The 17,500-nt window shown below is 39.0% G+C and overlaps 1 protein-coding gene across 2 annotated transcripts in view; it reads left to right on the forward strand.

Annotated features, from left to right (window-relative positions):
• The window catches only part of LOC132780773 (general transcription and DNA repair factor IIH helicase subunit XPD), a 49,341-nt gene extending 34,649 nt beyond the window's left edge, over positions 1 to 14,692 (forward strand). For both annotated transcript variants that reach the window (XM_067461508.1, XM_067461509.1), the window contains exons 15-23: positions 615 to 716; positions 986 to 1,049; positions 2,211 to 2,332; positions 4,266 to 4,358; positions 7,158 to 7,230; positions 8,804 to 8,874; positions 10,776 to 10,919; positions 12,729 to 12,872; positions 14,273 to 14,692. In XM_067461508.1, the coding sequence (XP_067317609.1) occupies positions 615 to 716; positions 986 to 1,049; positions 2,211 to 2,332; positions 4,266 to 4,358; positions 7,158 to 7,230; positions 8,804 to 8,874; positions 10,776 to 10,919; positions 12,729 to 12,872; positions 14,273 to 14,365 (906 nt within the window). In that variant the 3' untranslated portion in view covers positions 14,366 to 14,692. The remainder of the gene's footprint in view (positions 1 to 614; positions 717 to 985; positions 1,050 to 2,210; positions 2,333 to 4,265; positions 4,359 to 7,157; positions 7,231 to 8,803; positions 8,875 to 10,775; positions 10,920 to 12,728; positions 12,873 to 14,272) is intronic.
• Positions 14,693 to 17,500: the final 2,808 nt, after the last annotated feature.

Raw genomic sequence — 17,500 nt, forward strand, 5'->3', positions numbered from 1 at the left:
AAATAATAATAATAATAAGTATTATTGAGACTCAAAGTGATTTGCAGTAACCTTTAGATAACAGCAAACCTATAGAAATAATAATACCAACAATAATAACAATAATAATAATAATTGTTATTATTATTAAGATTCAAAGCAGTAAACTGTGGATAATGGTGAACCTATAGAATTATTATTATTATTATTATTATTATTATTATTCAAAGTGACTTGCAGTAACCTGTGGATAATAGTGAACCTATAGAATTATTATTATTATTATTATTATTATTATTCAAAGTGACTTGCAGTAACCTGTGGATAATGGTGAACCTATAGAATTATTATTATTATTATTATTATTATTCAAAGTGACTTGCAGTAACCTGTGGATAATAGTGAACCTATAGAAATGTTGTTGTTGTTGTTGTTGTTGTTGTTGTGGATAATAGTGAACCTATAGAAATGTTGTTGTTATTATTCAAAGCAACTTGCAGTAACCTGTGGATAATAGTGAACCAATAATAATAATAATAATAATAATAGAAACTCAAAGTGACAATTTCAATACAATTTCAAAACTCAAAATATACGAACTTTAAAATAAAAAAATTACAATTTCTCTGCCGCAGACGCTTTCCCCGCTGGACATCTACCCCAAAATATTGGACTTCCGGCCGGTGACGATGGCCACCTTCACCATGACCCTGGCCAGGACCTGCTTGTGCCCAATGGTCAGTTGAGCATCGTCCAGTCATCAGGGTTCTCTTCCTGGTTCGAAATCGTTCATTCCTTTCCTGATGTTTTTATGATGGAACCAATTCGGAAATTACTTTTGTAACCCAGGAACAAACTTATTACACAATGTAATTTAAGGTGGTTAAATTGGCTGGATGGCCATCTGTCAGGAAGGTTTGGCTTGTGCCTTTTAGGGTGGAATGGATGGCCTTTTGGGGCCCCTTCCGACTCTAGGATTCAATGCAATTCGGTGCTTCCCTTCCAGATCGTGGGCCGTGGGAATGACCAAGTGACCATCAGCTCCAAGTTCGAGACCCGCGAAGACATTGGTAAGAGGGAATTCCAACCTGTAGATAAGGCAAAGAGCCCTTCCTTCCTTCCTTCCTTCCTTCCTTCCTTCCTTCCTTCCTTCCTTCCTTCCTTCCTTCCTTCCTTCTTTTTCCTTCATTCCTTACCCTTCCTTGCTTTTCTTTCTTTCTTTCTTTCTTTCTTTCTTTCTTTCTTTCTTTCTTTTTTCCTCTTCCTCTTCCTCCTCCTCACTTCCTTCTTTCTTTCTTTCTTTCTTTCTTGCGTTTATTCATTCATTCTGTCCTCCCTTCCTTCCTTCATTCATTCATTAATTCCTTCTTTTTCCTTCATTCCTTATCCTTTCTTCCTTTCTTCCTTCCTTTCTTCCTTTCTTCCTTTCTTCCTTCCTTCCTTCCTTCCTTCCTCCTCCTCCTCCATTCCTTCCTTCCTTCTTTTCATTCATTCATTCATTCATTCATTTTGTCCTTCCTTCGTTCCTTCCTTTTTTCCTTCCTTCCTTACCCTTCCTTCCCTTTCTTTCTTTCTTTCTTTCTTTCTTTCTTTCTTTCTTTCTTGCGTTTATTCATTCATTCTGTCCTCCCTTCCTTCCTTCCTTCATTCATTCATTAATTCCTTCTTTTTCCTTCATTCCTTATCCTTTCTTCCTTTCTTCCTTTCTTCCTTCCTTCCTTCCTTCCTTCCTTCCTTCCTTCCTTCCTTCCTCCTCCTCCTCCATTCCTTCCTTCTTTTCATTCATGTTTCTTCCTTCCTTCTTTTCATTCATTCATTCATTCATTTTGTCCTTCCTTTGTTCCTTCCTTTTTTCCTTCCTTCCTTACCCTTCCTTCCCTTTCTTTCTTTCTTTCTTTCCTCCCCCTCACTTCCTTCCTTCCTTCTTTTCTTTCTTTCTTTCCTTGCTTCTCCTTCCTTCCTTCCCTTTTCTTTCTTCCTTTACCTTCCTTCCTTCTTCCCGCTCCCTCCCTCCTTTTATTGGCATGAAATGGAATATATCCATTTCAAAGCAGTAACGGCTTGTGAGTGGTTATTTAATATTGTTATATAGATCCTACAATCTGACACGCCTTGACTGCCCTATTATTATTATTATTATTATTATTATTATTATTATTACTATTATTATTATTATTATCATTATTTTTTATGTTTATGTTTATGTCTAACCTTTCCCTCCCTCCTGGCAGCCGTCATCCGCAATTACGGCAACCTTCTCCTGGAGATGTCGGCTATCGTTCCGGATGGGATCGTAGCCTTTTTCACCAGCTACCAGTATATGGAGAACATCGTGGCTTCTTGGTATGAGCAGGTGGGTCTTTGCTTATGTTATTATTATATTATTATGTTATTATATGTTTGTTTATACCCTGCTTTGAAAAAATGAATATGAACAAGTAGAAGGTTGTGATGATTATAATAAATATAATAATAAATATGATAAATATAATATTGTTAATGGTAATAAATATTAATAAATATAATGATGATAATAAATTATTGGTACATAAATATGATTAATAATAAATATGATAAATATAATAATGTTAATGATGGTAATAATAATAAATATAATGGTAATAAATATGATTAATAATAAATACGATAAATATAATAATGTTAATGATGATAATAATAATAATAAATATAATGGTAATAAATATGATTAATAATAAATATGATAAATATAGTAATGTTAATGGTAATAAATATTAATAAATATAATGATAATAATAATAAATATAATAGTAATAAATATGATTAATAATAAATATGATAGATATAATAATGTTAATGGCAATAAATATTAATAAATGTAATGATAATAAATATACTGGTAATAAATATGATTAATAATAAATTTAAATATAATAATGGTAATGGTAATAAATATTAATAAATATAATGATGATGATAATAAATATAATGGTAATAAATATGATTAATAATAAATATGATAAATATAGTAATGGTAATGATAATAAATATTAATAAATATAATGATGATAATAAATATAATGGTAATAAATATGATTAATAAATATAATAAATATAATAATGTTAATGATAATAAATATTAATAAATGTAATGATAATAAAAATAATGGTAATAAATATGATTAATAATAAATATGATAAATATAATAATGGTAATAGATATTAATAAATGATCATTATGAGAAATATAATAATAAATATAATGGTAATAAATATGATTAATAAATATAATAATGTTAATGATAATAAATATTAATAAATGTAATGATAATAAATATAATGGTAATAAATATTATTAATAATATATATGATAAATATAATAATGTTAATGTTAATACATATTAATAAATATAATGATGAGGATAATAAATATAATGGTAATATGATTAATAATAAATATGATAAATATAATAGTGTTAATGGCAATAAATATAAATAAATATAATCATGATGATGATAAATATAATGGTGATAATAATGATTAATTATAAATATGATAAATATAATAATGTTAATGATAATAAATATTAATAAATAATGATGATTATGATAAGTATAATAATAAATATAAAGGTAATAATAAATATGATTATTAATAAATATGATAAATATAATAAAGTTAATTGCAATAAATATTAATAAATATGATCATGATAAATACAATAATAAATATAATGGTAATAAATATGACGAATAATAAATGTGATAAATATAATAATGTTAATGGTAATAAATATTAATAAATATAATGACGATAATAAATATAATAATAAATAATGGCCATGCTAATAAATATGAATAACAATGATAATAAATATAATAATAATCATCATAATGATAATAAATATTATTAATAATAAGGTAATGATGGTGATAATAAAAAATAAATGTAATAATAAATATGGTAATCATAATAATATTATTAATAATAAATATAATAATGGTAATTATAATAAATAATAAATATGATAATAATAATAAATATTACACTATATATATATATATATATATCATTATATATTATTATTATTATTATTATTATATACATCACACAGTCCTAGATGCTTGGGAAGTGTTCAACTTGTGATTTTTTTTTTTACGAAATCCAGCATATAGATCTCGTTTGCTGTGACGTACGGTGCTTTTGTGTCAGTAAAACAATAAATAAAATAATAGTAATGGTAATAATAATATAGTAATTATGCAACAATAGGTGTGACTTGACCACCCCCTCCTCCTTGTTCCAGGGCATTTTGGAGAACATCCAGCGCAACAAGCTCATCTTCATTGAGACGCAGGACGGGGCCGAGACCAGCATGGCCCTCGAGAAGTACCAGGAGGTCAGGAGGAGGGTCCAAAATATGAATAGTTTCCTCCCATCCCAAAAGCCCAGGCTTCCCCGTCTCTGGATTGTGGTCTACCTCGGGGGCCTTTGTCTTCCTCTGAGGCTGAGAGAGTGTGACTTGCCTAAAGGCACCCAGTGGGTTCAGAGCCACAGCCCAAAGTTCAACCCATTACGACTCTTTCTTTCTTTCTTTTTTCCTTTTTCCTTTCTTCCTTCCTTTTTTCTCACCTCCTTCAATCTCTCCTTTCCTTCCCTTTATTTTTCCTTTTTTCCCTTCCTTCCCTTTTTCTTTCCTTCCTTCCTTCCTTCCTTTTTCTCCCTTCCTTCAATAGCCTTTGTTTTCTTTCCTTCCTTTCTTCTTCTCCCCTTCCTTCCTTCCTTCCTTCCTTCCTTCCTTCCTTTATCTCCCCTCCTGCCGCCTTTTTCCTTTTTTCCTTCCTTCTTTTTCTCCCTCCTTCCTTTTCTCCTTCCTCCCTCCCTCCCTCCCTTTCTTTTTGTCCCCTCCTTCAATCTTATTTTCCTTTTTCTTCCTTCCTTCCTTCCTTCCTTTTCCTCTTTCTTCCTGTTTTTCCTCCCTTTTTTCCTTTTTCTCCCTTCCTTCAATCTACTTTTCTTTTTTCCCCTTCTTTCGTTCCTTCCTTCCTTTTCCCCCCTCCTTCAATCTTTGTTTCTTTTTTCTTTCTTCCTTCCTTCCCTTTTCTCCTTCCTCCTGTTTTTCCTCCCTCCCTCCTATCCTTTATCTCCCTTCCTTCAATCTACTTTTCTTTTTTTCCCTTCCTTCCTTCCTTCCTTCCTTCCTTCCTTCCTTCCTTCCTTCCTTCCTTTTTCTCCCCTCCTTCAATCTTCTTTTCTTTTTTCTTCCTTCCTTACTTCCTTCCCTCCTTCCTTCCCTTTTCTCCTTCCTCCTGTTTTTCCTCCCTCCTTCCCTTTTTGTCCCTTCAATCTTTTTTACCTTCCTTCCTTCCTTTTTTCTCTTTCTTCCTCTTTTTCCTCCCTCCCGCCCTTCCTTTTTTTTCTCCCTTCCTTCAATCTTTTCTTTTTTTCCTCTTCCTTCCTTCCTTCCTTCTCCTCCCCTCCTACCTCCCTCCTTCCTTTTCTATTACTTTCCTTCCTTTCTTTTCCTCCCCTCCTTCAATCTCACTTTCCTTCCTTCCCTTTTCTCCCTCCTTCCCTTTCTTTTTCCTTCCTTCCATCCTTTTCTTTTTCTCCCTCCCTTCAATCTTTCTTTCCTTCCTTCCTTCCTTCCTTCCTCCTTCCTTCCTTTTCCTTTACTTTACTTCCTTTCTTTTCCTCCCCTTTTTCAGTCTCTCCTTCCTTCCTTCCTTCCTTCCTTCCTTCCTCCTTCCTTTTCCTTTACTTTCCCTCCTTTCTTTTCCTCCCCTTTTTCAGTCTCTCCTTCCTTCCTTCCTTCCTTCCTTCCTCCCTCCCTCCCTCCTTCCTTTTCCTTTACTTTCTTTCTTTTCCTCCCCTTTTTCAGTCTCTCCTTCCTTCCTTCCTTCCTTCCTTCCTTCCTTCCTCCTTCCTTCCTTTTCCTTTACTTTCCTTCCTTTCTTTTTCTCCCCTTTTTCAGTCTCTCCTTCCTTCTTTCCTTCCTTCCTTCCTCCCTCCCTCCCTCCCTCCCTCCTTCCTTTTCCTTTACTTTACTTCCTTTCTTTTCCTCCCCTTTTTCAGTCTCTCCTTCCTTCCTTCCTTCCTTCCTCCCTCCCTCCCTCCTTCCTTTTCATTTACTTTCCTTCCTTTCTTTTCCTCCCCTTTTTCAGTCTCCCCTTCCTTCCTTCCTTCCTTCCTTCCTTCCTTCCTTCCTTCCTCCCTCCCTCCCTCCCTCCCTCCCTCCCTCCTTCCTTTTCCTTTACTTCCTTTCTTTTCCTCCCCTTTTTCAGTCTCTCCTTCCTTCCTTCCTTCCTTCCTTCCTTCCTTCCTTCCTCCCTCCCTCCCTCCCTCCCTCCTTCCTTTTCCTTTACTTCCTTTCTTTTCCTCCCCTTTTTCAGTCTCTCCTTCCTTCCTTCCTTCCTTCCTTCCTTCCTTCCTCCTTCCTTCCTTTTCCTTTACTTTCCTTCCTTTCTTTTTCTCCCCTTTTTCAGTCTCTCCTTCCTTCTTTCCTTCCTTCCTTCCTCCCTCCCTCCCTCCCTCCTTCCTTTTCCTTTACTTTACTTCCTTTCTTTTCCTCCCCTTTTTCAGTCTCTCCTTCCTTCCTTCCTTCCTTCCTCCCTCCCTCCCTCCTTCCTTTTCATTTACTTTCCTTCCTTTCTTTTCCTCCCCTTTTTCAGTCTCTCCTTCCTTCCTTCCTTCCTTCCTTCCTTCCTTCCTTCCTTCCTCCCTCCCTCCCTCCCTCCCTCCCTCCTTCCTTTTCCTTTACTTCCTTTCTTTTCCTCCCCTTTTTCAGTCTCTCCTTCCTTCCTTCCTTCCTTCCTTCCTTCCTTCCTTCCTCCCTCCCTCCCTCCCTCCCTCCTTCCTTTTCCTTTACTTCCTTTCTTTTCCTCCCCTTTTTCAGTCTCTCCTTCCTTCCTTCCTTCCTTCCTTCCTTCCTTCCTTCCTCCTTCCTTCCTTTTCCTTTACTTTCCTTCCTTTCTTTTTCTACTCTTTTTCAGTCTCTCCTTCCTTCTTTCCTTCCTCCCTCCCTCCCTCCCTCCCTCCCTCCCTCCCTCCCTCCCTCCCTCCCTCCTTCCTTTTCCTTTACTTTCTTTTCTTTCTTTTTCCTCCCCTCCTTCAATCTCTCCTTCCTTCCTTCCTTCCTTCCTTCCTTCCTTCCTTCCTTCCTTCCAATGACGCTTATCCCATGTATTTTCATTGTCAGGCCTGCGAGAACGGGAGAGGGGCCATCCTCTTATCGGTGGCCCGGGGAAAAGTCTCCGAAGGGATCGACTTTGGTGAGTCTCTTATTATTCATTGTATCTCTCTCTAAACAAGGCCAGACTACAACTCCCAGCATTCTGCATCCATTGCTATATTTGCCAAGGCTGCTCGGCATTGAACTATCGTATGATGATGATGATGATGATGATGATGATGATTAATTGTATTAACCTCTAAACAGACTGGACTACAACTCCCAGCATGCTGCACTCTTCACTATATTTGCCAATGCTCTTGGGCATTGAAGTATTATTGTTATTATTGTTATTATCATCGTCACCATTATTAATTGTATGATCCTCTAAACAAGGCCTGAATACAAATCCCAGCATTCTGTACCCATCGCTATATTTGCTAAGGCTGTTGGGCATTGAAGTACTGTATTATTATTAAGTTATTATTAATAGAATGACCCTCTAAACAAGGCCAGACTACAACTCCCAGCATTCTGCTCCCATTGCTATATTTGCTAAGACTGCTGATCATTGAAGTACATTATTATTATTATTATTAGTAGTAGTAGTAGTAGTAGTAGTATGACCTTCGAAACAAGGCTGGACTACAACTCCCAGCATTCTGCTTCCATCACTTTTAGTTGCTAAGGCTGCTGATCATTGAAGTATATTATCATCATCATCATCATCATCATTATTATTATTAATTCTATGACCCTCTAAACAAGGCTGGACTACAAATCCCAGCATTCTACACCATTATTATTATTATTATTATTATTCATTGTATGTCCCTCTAAGCAACTCCCAACAAGCCTGGTTCTGGATGCAGAATGATGGGAGTTGAAGTCCAGCCAAATCCCTGGGAAGGCTGGACTATAACTCCCAGCATTCTACACCATTATTATTATTATTATTATTATTAACCATTTTGTGTCTCTCTAAACAAGGCTGGACTACAACTCCCAGCATTCTGCACCCATTGCTATATTTGCTAAGCCTGCTGATCATTGAAGTATATTATTATTATTATTATTATTATTATTATTATTATTTGTATGACCCTCTAAACAAAGCTGGACTATAACTCCCAGCATTCTGCACCCATATTATTATTATTATTATTATTATTATTATTATTCATTGTATGTCCCTCTAAACAAGGCCAGACTACAAATCCCAGCATTCTGCACCTATATTATTATTATTATTATTATTATTATTATTATTATTCATTGTATGTCCTTCTAAACAAGGCTGAACCACAACTCCCAGCGTTCTGCACCCATATTATTATTATTATTATTATTATTATTATTATTATTATTATTATTCATTGTATGTCTGTCTAAACAAGGCTGGACTACAAATCCCAGCATTCTGCACCCATATTATTATTATTATTATTATTATTATTCGTTGTATGTCCTTCTAAATAAGGCTGGACTACAAATCCCAACATTCTGCACCCATATTATTATTATTATTATTATTATTATTATTCATTGTGTGTCCCTGTAAACAACTCCCAGCAAGCCTGGTTCTGGATGCAGAATGATGGGAGTTAGAGTCCAGCCAAAGAGACGTGGCTCCTCTTTGACATTGACCAGTTCCGCCCTTTTCTTCCTCCCAGTTCACCACTTCGGGAGGGCCGTGATCATGTTCGGCGTGCCTTACGTTTACACGCAGAGCCGCATCCTCAAGGTGAGCGACCTGGGTCCCCGGGGTCAGTTGCACCCTCCGGGCTTGTTTACTTTGCCGTTTCCTTTCCTCTAAGGAGGGGTTTAATCCTGGTGGAGATTCCTGGGCCTTTGGCTCCTTGCAGCGGGCTGGACCGACTTCCTTCCGTAATCTCCTTCCAGGGATTAAGGAGCTTTTGGTGGCAGGGCGGCCTTCTCGCAGAGTGGAGCGGAAAAGGCCCCGTCTGCTGCTCCTAAGATTGCATTCTTGGAGATTCTCTGGGATCTTGCAATGGGTGGCTGTTACCACCGGTCACCGCTTTGAGTCTTGTATTTTTATTTATTACTAGCTTGGGGACCCGACGCTGCCCAGGTAATTAGAGAAAGGCATTGTGTGGCAAAGTTGTTCTTTATCAGTTTTCAGTTAGTGAAGGTACTGCAAATCCCATCGTGCATGGTCCATCCTCCTCCAAAAAGCAACAGGATGTAGAGTGGGTCATGGGGGCTCTGTGTGCCAAGTTTGGTCTTGATCAGTCATTTGATGAGGTTTGCAGTGGTCTCAGAAAGTGAGTTAAGGTACTGCAAGTCCCATCGTCCATAGTCTGTTCTTCCCCAAACCTCACCAGAATGTTGAGTTGGCCATGGGAGCTCTCTGCGCCAAGTTTGGTCTTTATTGGTATTTGGATGTCGCTGTGGTTTCAGAAAGTGAGTGAAGGTACTGCAAGTCCCATCATCATTGTCTGTCCTCCTCCAAACTGAAACAGGATGTAGATAGGGTCATGGGGGCTCTGTGTGCCAAGTTTGGTCTTGATTGGTCATTAGATGAGGGTTGCAGCAATCTTTGGAAGGGAGTGGAGGTACTTGAAGTCCCATCATACATGGTCCACCCTCCTCCAAACTGCAGCAGGATGTAGAGTGGGTCATGGGGGCTCTGTGTGCCAAGTTTGGTTTTGATCAGTCATTGGATGAGGGTTGCAGCAGTCTCGGGAAGTGAGTGGAGGTACTTCAAGTCCCATCACTGTGGTCTATCCACCTCCAAACTGTACCAGGATGTAGATTGGGTCTTGGAGCCTCTGTGTGCCAAGTTTGGTCTTTATCAGTCATTGTTGGGGGCCACAGTGGCCTGTAGGAACCGAAGGGTTTGAAAGGACTACAAATCCCATAACCCGTTGTCTGTCCACTCCCAAATCGCACCAGGGCGTAAAATGCATCATGGGGATTTAGTCTAGTTTAGTCTAGATCCCATTTCAGCTGGGTTCGGTGGGGTGTGAGTGAACTACAACTCCCATATGCAAGTCCCATGGTCCATAGTCCATCCTCCACCAAACCGCACTAGGATGTAGAGTGGGTCATGGGGCCTCCGTGTGCCAAATTTGGTCTTGATCCATTATTGTTTTGGGTTATGGTGCTCTCTGGAATTGAGTTAAGGTACTGCAAGTCCCATCATCCATGGTCCATTCTTCATTAGGACATAAAGTGGTTCATGGGAGCTTTGCGTGTCAAGTTTGGTCCTGACCCGCCATTGGTTTGGGTTGCAGTGGTCTCAGGAAGTGAGTGAAGGTACTCCAAATCCCATCATCCATGGTCCATTCTTCTCCAAACTGCATTAGGACATAAAGTGGGTCCATGGGGGTTTTATGTGGCAAATCCGGTCCTGATCCACCATTGGTTTGGGTCGCAGTGGTCTCAGGAAGTGAGTGAAGGTACTCCAAATCCCATCATCCATGGTCCATTCTTCTCCAAACTGCATTAGGACATAAAGTGGGTCCATGGGGGTTTTATGTGGCAAATCCGGTCCTGATCCACCATTGGTTTGGGTCGCAGTGGTCTCAGGAAGTGAGTGAAGGTACTCCAAATCCCATCATCCATGGATACTGGAATCTATGGATATGGAGGACCGGTTGTACTTTTTGCTCTCCTTCTTAGGCGCGCCTGGAGTACTTGAGGGACCAGTTCCAGATCCGGGAAAACGACTTCCTCACCTTCGACGCCATGCGCCATGCGGCCCAATGTGTGGGGCGCGCCATCCGGGGAAAGACCGACTACGGCCTGATGGTCTTTGCGGACAAGGTGGGAGGAAGCTCAGGGCGAGAGGGCAGCCTTGGAAAGCTGTGTGTGTGTGTGTTTATGTATATGTGTATATATGTGTATGTGTGTGTATGTAGGAGGGAGAGAGAGAAAATCCTAGCGTTGGAAGGGGACCCCCAAAGGCCATCTAGTCCTTCCTGACTTCCTTCCTTCTTCCTGTCCTTCCCTCCATCTTTCCTTCCTTATTTCTCTTTCCTTCCTTTTTTCTTTCTTCCTTTTCTTTCCTTCATTCTTCCCTCTCCCTCCCTCCTTCCTTCTTTTTTCTCTCTCCTTCCTTCCTTCTTTCTTTCCTTCCTTCTTTCCTTCCCTCCATCTTTCCTTCCTTATTTCTTTCTTCCTTTTCTATCCTTCATTCTTCCCTCTCCCTCCCTCCTTCCTTCCTTTTCCTTTTCTCTCTCCTTCCTTCCTTCCTTCCTTCCTTCCTTCTTTCTTTCCTTCCTTCTTTTCTTCCTGCCTTCCTTCCTTCCTTCTTTCTTTCTTTCTTTCCTTCCTTCCTTCTTTCCTTCCCTCCGTCTTCCCTTCCTTCCTTCATTTCTCTTTCCTTCCTTTTTTCTTCCTTTTCTTTCCTTCATTCTTCCCTCTCCCTCCCTCCTTCCTTCTTTTTTCTCTCTCCTTCCTTCCTTCTTTCTTTCCTTCCTTCTTTCCTTCCCTCCATCTTTCCTTCCTTCCTTTCTTATTTCTCTTTCCTTCCTTTTTTCTTTCTTCCTTTTCTATCCTTCATTCTTCCCTCTCCCTCCCTCCTTCCTTCCTTTTCCTTTTCTCTCTCCTGCCTTCCTTCCTTCCTTCCTTCCTTCCTTCCTTCCTTCCTTCCTTCCTTCCTTCCTTCCTTCTTTTCTTCCTGCCTTCCTTCCTTCTTTCTTTCTTTCTTTCCTTCCTTCCTTCCTTCTTTCCTTCCTTCCTTCCTTCTTTCCTTCCCTCCGTCTTTCCTTCCTTCCTTCATTTCTCTTTCCTTCCTTTTTTCTTCCTTTTCTTTCCTTCATTCTTCCCTCTCCCTCCCTCCTTCCTTCCTTTCTTTTTCTTTCTTTCCTTCTTTCCTTCTTCCCGTCTTTCCTTCCTTATTTCTCTTTCCTTCCCTTTTTCTTTCTTCCTTTTCCTTCCTTCATTCTTCCCTCTCCCTCCCTCCCTCCTTCCTTTTCCTTTTTTCTCTCCTTCCTTCCTTCCTTCTTTCCTTCTTTCTTTCTTTCCTTTCCTGCCACATGTGCAGATCCAAGTAGGGTGGCTTTTTGCAGCTGGGTGGTGGTAACTTAGTCAGTGCCTATTGTTTTTAAGTGCAGGCCAAGGTCTTTAGGCACTGCACCCAGTTTGCACCCAGTTTGCCCATCACCACTGGGACCACCTTGTCAGGAATGAATTTCTGACGGCATGAATATATCCAATTCAAAGCAAAAACGGCTTGTGAGTGGTTATTTAATATTGTTATATAGATCCTACAGTCTGACACACCTTGACTGCTCTATTATTATTATTATTATTATTATTAATAATAATAATAATAATAATAAAAATAAGGCCATCTAGTCCAATCCCAGCCTTTCCAGGCAGGAAGACACCATCCGATCCCTCTGGGCAGATAGCCAACCAGATAGCCATCCATCCAGCTTCTAGTTTAGTACATATCCACCAAACTCCAAAGCAATCTCTGTCCCGCTAAGGCAGTCTGTATCCTGCTAGAGTTGGAAGGGATCCCCAAAGGCCATCCAGTCCAACCCCTTTCAGTGTTAAAGGAGGACACCATTCGATCCCTCCTAGCAGATGGCCATCCCGCTATGACACTGGTTGTTTTCCCGACAGCGCTTCGCCCGAGCCGACAAGCGCGGCAAGCTTCCCCGCTGGATCCAGGAGCACATCACGGACGCCAACCTCAACCTGACGCTGGACGAGGCCGTGCAAGTCGCCAAGTACTTCCTGCGACAGATGGCACAGCCCTTCCGGAAGGTGAGGCCGAGAGAGTGGCACCTGTCACATGTCAGGGCAGAGGAAGCAAAGCAGGATACTGGCGGTCACACCATGACGCTCGGAAGGGTTACATGCCAATCTCAATGCAACATGTTGTAAAATCCATTCTGAACCATTTAACGTAGTAATAATAATAATAATAATAACAAATCCTAATACTAATAAAATCCAAGTAATAATAATATATCCCAATAATATATCCCAATACTAATACATTATTATTATTATTATTATCATCATTATTATTTTATTAGTATTAGTGTTGGGATATATTATTATAACTGGGATATTATTAGTATTGGGATATATTATTATCATTATTATTATTGCAATGTTCTTAAGATTAGTATTGGGATATATTATGATGATGATGATGATGATTATTATTATTATTGCAATGTTAGTAATAGTTTTGGGATGATACTAGTATTAGTATTGGGATATATTGTTATTGGGATGTTGTTATTAAGATTATTATTGGGCTATATTCTTATTAGGATATTTTGTTATTATTGGGAAATATTTAAGTATTATTGCGATATTATTATGTTTTATCATTGTTATCGGGATTTGTTTATTTATTTTTACTATATATTAGGATTAATATTGGGATATATTCTTAGGATATATTATTATTATTATTATTATTATTATTATTATTATTGGGTTATATTATTTGCATTATTAGTACTGAGATATAGTACTATTATTTTTGGGATGTTCTTAGTATTAGTATTGGGATATATTATTATTAGGATGTTTTATTATTATTATTGGGATATATGAGAAGTGTTAGTATTGGGATATATTTTATTATGAGTATTAATATTGGGATATATTTAGTATTGGGATTTAGTAGGAAAAGTGGTAGTTGTATTGGGATATTATTATTATTATTAATATTATTATTATTGAGATGTTATTAGTATTCTTACTGGAATATATTATTATTAATATTATTATTATTATTATTATTGGGATGTTATTAGTATTCTTATTGAAATATATTATTATTAATATTATTATTATTGGGATGTTATTAGTATTCTTATTGGAATATATTATTATTATTATTATTATTATTGGGATGTTATTAAGATTAGTATTGGGATTTATTATTATTATTATTATTGGAATGTTAGCAGTTGTAATTATATTGGGATGTTTGGGATGATTAGTATTGGGATATATTGTTATTGGGATGTTGTTATTAAGATTATTATTGGGATATATTCTTAGGGTGTTTATTACCTGAGATGTAGGTTTTGGAAACTACGTTCGTAACCCAGGAACAAAAATCGTGTTGCAAAGTGTTAATTGAGTATTTGGGAAATGCTGTTACCTGCATTCTCACCTGCGTTTTGCTCCTTTTCCATCAGGAAGACCAGCTGGGCCTTTCGCTGTTGACTTTTGAGCAGCTGCAGTCGGAGGAGACGCTGCGCAAAGTGCAAGAGATCGCGCACCAAGTGTGAGGCCAGCTTGGGAAGAAAAAGGCACCTAGAACCCAGGAATCTGGGTTCTAGATTCAGAGGGACACAGAGGAACTGGGGAGATCTGGGTTCTAGATTCAAACAGTCTTTCAATTGGAGCCAGAACCTAGGACCCAGATTCTTTGGTTCTAGATTCAAAGGAGAACCCACACCATCTGCAGGGCGAATGATGCTGCATTTTCTCAATTGGTAGCAAGCAAAAGAGTGTTGGAACATTTCTTTTTTTTTTTGCACTGACTTTGGACTCTTCATTTCGGAACATGGTTTCGGATTTTGTATTAAAGAGATTTGCAATTTTTTTTTGAGCAACCCAAGTGTCTCCCTTCTAACTGTGATGGAGAATGTGAGCGTTTAGCACCTTACTGCATGCATGTCTTAAGTGGCATTGCATTACTGGTTCTAACTATATGGGTTTTGCCATTGTTGTTTTGTTATGGAGGTGTGAAAGCAGAGGTTGGATGGCCATCTGTCAGGAGGGATTCAATTGTGTCTTCTGTCACACAGAAGGGGAACGGATTGGATGACCTTTGGGGAACCCTTCAAACTCTAGTATTCTATATCTTTCTATATCTATATCTATCTATTCTTTGGAGTTGGACTGGATGACCTTTAGGGGTTCCTCCCAACTCTAGGATTCCATATCTATCTATCTATCTATCTATCTATTCTTTGGAGGTTGGACTGCAGGACCTTTGGGGTCCCTTCCAACTCTAGGATTCTCTATCTATCTGTCTGTCTGTATCTATTCTTTGGAGGTTGGACTGGATGACCTTTGGGGGTTCCTCCCAACTCGAGGATTCTCTATGTATTCTTCGGAGATTGGACTGGATGACCTTTATGGGCTCCTCCCAACTCTAGGATCCTCTATCTATCTATCTATTCTTTGGAGGTTGGACTGGATGACCTTTATGGGCTCCTCCCAACTCTAGGATCCTCTATCTATCTATCTATCTATCTATTCTTTGGAGGTTGGACTGGATGACCTTTAGGTGTCCCTCCCAACTCTAGAATTCTCTATTCTTTGGAGGTTGGACTAGATGACCTTTGGGGGTCTCTTCCAACTCTAGGATCCTCTATCCATCTATCATCTATCTATTGATGTATTCTTTGGAGGTTGGACTGGATGACCTTTAGGGGTCCCTCCCAACTCTAGAATTCTGTATCTATGTATTCTTTTTTAGGTTGGACTAGATGACCTTTAGGGGTCCCTCCCAAATCTAGAATTCTATATCTATGTATTCTTTGGAGGTTGGACTGGATGACCTTTAGGGATCCCTCCCAACTCTAGGATTCCCTATCTATCTATTCCTTGGAGGTTGGACTGGATGACCTTTAGGGGTCCCTCTATATCTATCATCTGTCTGTCTATTTTTTGGAGGTTGGACTGGACGACCTTTAAGGGATTCCTCCCAATTCTAGGATTCTCTATCTATCTATCTATCTATTGTTTGGAGGTTGGACTAGATGACCTTTGGGGGCCCTCCCAACTCTAGTATTCTATACCTATGTATTCTTTGGAAGTTGGACTGGATGACCTTTAGGGGTTCCTCCCAGCTCTAGGATCCTCTATTCATCTATCATCTATCTATTTACGTATTCTTTGGAGGCTGGACTAGATGGCCTTTGGGGGTCCCTCCCAACTCTAGGATCCTATATCTATATATGTATTATTTGTAGGTTGGACTGGATGATCTTTAGGGATCCCTCCCAACTCTAGGATTCTCTATCTATTCCTTGGAGGTTGGACTGGATAACCTTTCGGGGTCCCTCCCAACTCTAGGATTCTCTATCTATCTATTCTTTGGAAGTTGGACTGGATGACCTTTGGGGGTCCCTGCCAACCCTAGGATTCTCTACCTATCTATTCTTTGGAAGTTGGACTGGATGACCTTTAGGTGCCCCTCCCAACTCTAGGACTCTCTATCTATCTATCTATCTATCTATCTATTTTTTGGAGGTTGGACTGGCTGACCTTTGGAGGACCCTCCCAACTCTAGGATTCTCTATCCATCTATGCATTCTTTGGAGCTTAGACTGGATGACCTTTAGGGGTTCCTCCCAACACTAGGATTCTGTGTCTGTCTATCTATCTATCTGTATCTATCTATTCTTTGGAGGTTGGACTGTATGACCTTTGGGGGTTCCTCCCAACTGTAGGATCCTCTATGTATTCTTTGGAGGTTGGGCTGGATGACCTTTAGGAGTTCCTCCCAACTCTAGGATTCTCTATCTATCTATTCTTTGGAGGTTGGACTGGATGATCTTTAGGAGTTCCTCCCAACTCTAGGACTCTATCTATCTATCTATTCTTTGGAGGTTGGACTGGATGACCTTTGGAGATTCCTCCCAACTCTAGGATTCTCTATCTTTTTATTCTTTGAAGCTTGGACTGGATGACCTTTGGGGGTCCCTCCCAACTCTAGGATTCTCTATCTATCTATCTATTCTTTGGAGGTTGGACTGGATGACCTTTGGGGGTCCCTTCCAACTCTAGGATCCTCTATCCATCTATCATCTATCTATTTACATATTCTTTGGAGGCTGGACTGGATGACCTTTGGGGGTCCCTCCCAACTCTAGGATTCTCTATTTCTCTATCTATGTAATCTTTGGAGCTTGGACTGGATGACCTTTGGGGGTCCCTCCCAACTCTAGGATTGTATATCTGTCTGTCTATCTATCTATTCTTTGAATTTTGGACTGGATGACCTTTGGGGGTCCCTCCCAACTCTAGGATTCTATATCTATCTATTCTTTGGAGGTTGGACTGGATGACCTTTAGGTGTCCCTCCCAACTCTAGGATCCTCTTTCCATCCATCCATCCATCCATCCATCCATCCATCCATCTATCTATCTATTCTTTGGAGGTTGGACTGGATGACCTTTGGTGGTCCTTTCCAACTCTAGGATCCTCTATCCATCTATCATCTATCTATTTACGTATTCTTTGGAGGCTGGACTGGATGGCCTTTGGGGGTCCCTCCCAACTCTAGGATGCTCTATCCATTTATCATCTATCTATTCTTTGGAGGTTGAACTAGATGACCTTTGGGGGTCCCTCCCAACTCTAGGATCCTCTATCTATCTATCTATTGTTTGGAGGTTGGACTAGATGA

This window comes from Anolis sagrei, chromosome Y, assembly GCF_037176765.1.
Source record: "Anolis sagrei isolate rAnoSag1 chromosome Y, rAnoSag1.mat, whole genome shotgun sequence".
NCBI classification, from domain to species: Eukaryota; Metazoa; Chordata; class Lepidosauria; order Squamata; family Dactyloidae; genus Anolis; species Anolis sagrei.